At 43.4% G+C, this 5,084-nt stretch overlaps 1 protein-coding gene across 2 annotated transcripts in view; it reads right to left on the reverse strand.

The window, feature by feature from the left end:
* Positions 1-2,676: 2,676 nt before the first annotated feature.
* EMC8 (ER membrane protein complex subunit 8) overlaps positions 2,677-5,084 on the reverse strand; it is a 17,957-nt gene continuing 15,549 nt past the window's right edge. The window contains exons 3-5 of one of the 2 annotated variants that reach the window (XM_008567935.1): positions 4,480-4,549; positions 3,687-3,777; positions 2,677-3,209 (exon numbers count right to left, since the gene is read on the reverse strand). In XM_008567935.1, coding sequence (XP_008566157.1) covers positions 3,034-3,209; positions 3,687-3,777; positions 4,480-4,549 — 337 coding nt within the window. In that variant the 3' untranslated portion in view covers positions 2,677-3,033. Of the gene's footprint in view, positions 3,210-3,686; positions 3,782-4,479; positions 4,550-5,084 lie in introns of both variants that reach the window. The other variant, XM_008567936.1, reaches the window with a different exon arrangement.

Genomic DNA, 5,084 nt, shown 5'->3' on the forward strand with positions numbered 1-5,084 from the left:
ACTGAGAGTTGATGGAAAGTCTCAAGAAATGCCAATTAGTAAAGCAGAAGTCTACCTTTAAATTCAGCTCTCTTCACCAAAATTGCTAAAAATATCCACAGGGAATAGAGATTGATGCCTGTGGCTATTTTTCTTGCTTCAAAGGCACCATAAAGCAGCTATGGTGGTAAGATAGATATCACGCTAAAAAGGAGCAGCTTTCGAAGCAAGTAATTGTCTTTTGAAGGCAAAACAGAAAAGGTAGGTGTGAAAAGCTAATATATACAGCATACATAAACAGTAGATTCTGAGACGTCAATCAGGAAAATAGCTATTAAAGTGAATCGAAGCTAATTATACCATACAAGGACTTTTTGCACTGAGGAGGCTTAAAAATACCAGATCTGTGGAAAATTAACTTGAAAACTTAAATTGCCCAAGGGCTGACTAGTTATTCAATTGGTTAGAGCATGGTGCCAATAACACCAAGTTCTAAGGTTTGATCCCTGTTGTACTGGTCAGCCTCCAAAAGAAAAAAAAAAATTACCCAAGATTTCTAAATTGAAAACTTAAATTGCCCAAGGGCTGACTAGTTATTCAATTGGTTAGAGCATGGTGCCAATAACCCCAAGTTCTAAGGTTTGATCCCTGTTGTACTGGTCAGCCTCCAAAGGAAAAAAAAAAAATTACCCAAGATTTCTAAATTGTATTCTCTTCTAAAATAATTTAATTTTGTCAACTTTTCCTTAGTAAGCAGCTTTTTGTTTACGAAGTTACTATTTTTCCATGTTTAGTACCCTTAGTTTTTAAAGGCATGATTAGAAATGCAAAATGATATTTTAATATAAATTGGTGTTTTATTTCTCTTACTTACCTTTTAATGGATGGATGTTATGGAAGAGATAAAAATGTCCACCAGAATGATTTTAACCATATGGTTGGCTCTAAAGGGAGATGTTCCTCAATACGCATTAACACAGGCACATTCCCTTCCCTTCATATTTAAGAAAGAATTAGTGAAGAACATTTCGATTTTTCAACATGCAAATATACTTAGTATTGCCCCTTTAGGTCTTTTCCATGAAAAGGCAGAGTACGAGTGAGTTTCAGGTGGCTATATAACAGGCCTGCTCTTTATCCAGGGTGGGGAGATATGAAGCCTGTTTTTGGGGCCAGGGAGACTAGAGGCCCAGAGGCCACACAGCAAGGCTTGTGCAGACCAAGATGGAGGGAGGGGGTCCAGCACAGGGGCTGGGGGCTTAGTAGAGGCTTTTGCTATTTTTACATGGAATATGGGAGCAGGTATCTACACTTTGGAAATGTTCTGGCTTTTTCACAAATATAGCCTTCCTGTCAGAGTATTTAATATGCTTTCTTTTGAAAATTTAAGCCTCACTCAGCCATAGAAAGGAAACTGGGGGACAGCTATGTGTCTTAAGCTTAAGCCTAAATCAAAAATGGAGGATAATGTGTGCTCCTGGGAAGCTGGAGAAAGAACCGAGGAACAAAATTCCATGAGGAGGTAAAGCTGGTAAACCACCTCGAAGGGTTTAAAGACAACCATGTCTTCAGAATGCCTCCCACACCAGCCTTTGCTGCACCCTTGATTCCAAACAGCTCTGCCAGTTTCCCTGGACTTTGAACTGAAGGTGGCATATGCTTGTTTTAGTCTCAGGAAGACAGCTTCTTATATGGCATATGCTGGAGGTGATTCTTCTCCCTTTCTGAAACAAATGCAAGCCCACGTGGAACAGGACGCCCACCATGTTGCATCCGCGCTGGTCCTGGCATGTAAGGGCAGGAGAGTGAAGGCTGAGTGTGCTGGCAAACCCATCCTTCATTTGGGTTCCCTCCATGAAAGAATGTCAGTTTAAAAAGTTAAGGGTAAGAGGTGTTTGGAGAAAGGGGAAGAGAGAATTTGGTAGAGCAAATAAAGCACACTTATTGTAAGCAATGTCTGAATTTTTTTCCTATTAAGAGAAAATAATGCTGTATCACGAGTCCTTTCAATAAGTGACACCAATCGTTAGATTTCCTTCATGTAGTCAAAGACGAGATGGTAGGAAAGGTACGATTCTCTGAACGTTGTACAAAATAATTCATATAAGAAATAATGCAATGGTACCATAAAGTTTCCCTATCAATTTCCTTAAGATTGTGCTAGAAAACTTGACCAAATGTTGTAAGTATAAAAATTACAGACATTGCTTTGTGCAATTCAGGGAGTTTTTTGTTTTCGAATGCAAAAGAAACTATTATTTGAAGATATAGATTAGAACCATTTGGATGACCACACAGGTCAGTTACAAGTTAGGATTAACTCTTGCTTTTTAGAGATAATCACAGTGCGGCTTCATTTTTCCTTTCTTGACCTGCAGGTTTACAAGCTTTCTGGCTGAGAAGCATTGCACGGTGTTCCCATCCAAGTTCCCATGACCAGCAATGTTTGTTTCTACCCTTAATGATAAAGGTTTCTCAGGCAACAGTGGCACTGTTCCCACTGTGTGCAGTTGTGGTGGCTGTGAGAGCCAGCACAACGCGGAGCACTGCTCCTCCCAGCTCAGCCTACTAGGCTGCTGAAACCCTACTGCTTCTCAGCCATGAGTGTGGAACCAGCACTGCATGCATCTGCCCCAACCCCAGGATGTCTGGACAATACTGACTACCACGATAAAAACACACACAACACACACATACTAGGGTATAAGATGTAGCTTTGTTTTTAAAGACAGTTCATAAACTTTAAAAAGTATTCTCTCCAGATTAAAAAAGGTTAAAACTGTTTAATAGGAACAATCTTGGACAAGCAGAAATAGCTTTGATTTGGAAGATTATAGCAACATATAACTGGGAAAGAATCCACAGGGATGGTCAGATTGGACAGTCTGTACCTCTTCCAGAGACTGCATTAAGAAGATGACTGGACATTCTGCCCTCTTTCAAGGCACATGCCACTTCTTAAAACTGTCAGCTTTCCACACAGGCTACGAGTATTCTATTTACATTTAAAAATAGGTTTTCTTCTTCAGCATAGTGGAAGTGTCCAGACAACAGTCACTGCAGTCCCTGCCTAGCACAGGTGCAGAACAGCTTTATTGATCTCTGGATTTGTCCAGTCATTCCGAATGTCATCCAGGTGGTTATCAAAATCCACGAGCGTTTCATAGGAACGGCTATCCAGGAGTGATGCTGAGATCCTCTGTGCCTCTGGCCAGTCTTCACAGTAGTCACTACAGGGCAAACATGGAGAAGTCAGTCTTTGACAGTGAAAACAGGCTGCTTCTAACAGCACCAACAGGGAAGACCTTCCCCATGCAGAGTGTTCTAAAGGAGGACAGAGTACCAGGAAACACAGACATTTTAAACACATAAAGATATATGTAAAGAATGTAAAACATGGTTAATAAAGAAACAGAAGGGACATTCTTCAAATGAATTCTGAAAAAGCTGGAGGCAGATGATTGAGGCTTTCTGAGTTATTACAAATAAACCACGCACCTGGGAAGAATGCTTGTGCCCTGGGGTCAGAAGACCCCACTACCACTCAAGTCCCTCTGTGGCTTGGAAGCCCCATGGGCCCCGGTCCTCCAGGTGTTAGGGAACATGCACAATATGATGCCTCTGGAGAACATGTTAACTTAAAACACAGGCAGGGTAGGACTGGCTTTCCTGTGGGAACTGGGTGGGGGCATGCTGTAGGCACTCACTGGTGTGGGTCTCTGCACCGCCATCTGTTCTCATGATGCTCATACACTTGGATCGTAGGTGCCACACAGTCCATTGTGAACTTGGTGTTGTCTACCTGAGCACAAGGTGAAAGACATAAGTGTGAACAGAGTGCTAATAGAAGAGCCAGCAGAAATGTCAACACTGGCCCTCCCTATGGTGTGCAAATAGGGACCCAAGGACCCAGAGCACCAGGCCTGAGATAAACTGTGTGTTAGGCAGGATATATGTTGAGTACTCATTGTTTTTTCACAAAAGCAGAGTTCTCAAACATCATTGCTACCCTCACTCTTAGAATAGTGTCTGAATCAAGATTGCTAACCAAGGTTCTCAACGTAATCTACCACGTACCCTTCCCTCTCTCAGTTGCGCAGGTGTCAGAATCACCTGGAAAGGTGTTAAAACACAGACTGCTGGGCCCCACCCCAGCCTTTCTGACTCAATGGGTCTGGAGTTGGGGCTGAGAATTTGCATTTCTAACAAGTTCCCAGGTGGTGCAGCTGCTGTTGGCATGGGGACCTCACTTTGAGGACTGCTGAACTTGGAAGACTACCTCCTTTTGGATATCCTTGTGTGGTAACTGCAGCTGTACTCAAACCACAGGCCACGATTCAATGACTTTTAAGTGTGTAGTTGGGAGAATACTGGAAGAGGCAGTAATGGTCTACTGAAGATAAACTAGTCAAAGTACCCACAAGGCAAAATGATAAAGCTCCACGTTAGCAAGAGAATGCCTAGTAGCCATCCTGTGAGCAGCACTAAAAAGTGACTCACCATGATGAGAGCGGTGTCACTGAAGCCCTCGGCGATTCTGGAGGCCACCTTCTCTGCAACCTGGTTTGGACTGCGAAAGAAGAACCAGTGAGCTCTACCACGTTCTAGTTAATGCCATTCAATACTGGCTGCATGAGGAGTAGCCACCACCACCAGGAATTAACAAGCCATGATATAAAGACCGACAGAGCCAATAAGCTGTATGTGCTTGTTCTGCCTGTTTAAAGGGGCTCCTGGCAATTGTAATCCAAGCATGATGACTGGTGCTGAGGAGAGGGAATGCCATTGATATAAAGACCGACAGAGCCAATAAGCTGTATGTGCTTGTTCTGCCTGTTTAAAGGGGCTCTTGGCAATTGTAATCCAAGCATGATGACTGGTGCTGAGGAGAGGGAATGCCATCGGGGCAATGCGGCAGGAAGCCCTCGCAAGGGGGATCTTGAGAGGGCATCTTCTAAACAGGATGGTACCCTAGAACCTGAAAGCAGAGAACCGCCTGAAGCCTGCAGATCACTGTGCTGTTGGGCTCGTCAGCCCAGGCCTCCCGGGCCCTTCTCCATCTGCACCTCAGCAAAGTGACTCGTCAGCTGCAACAAGACAGAAAC

Source organism: Galeopterus variegatus, unplaced genomic scaffold, assembly GCF_000696425.1.
Source record: "Galeopterus variegatus unplaced genomic scaffold, G_variegatus-3.0.2 Scaffold357, whole genome shotgun sequence".
Lineage (NCBI taxonomy): Eukaryota > Metazoa > Chordata > Mammalia > Dermoptera > Cynocephalidae > Galeopterus > Galeopterus variegatus.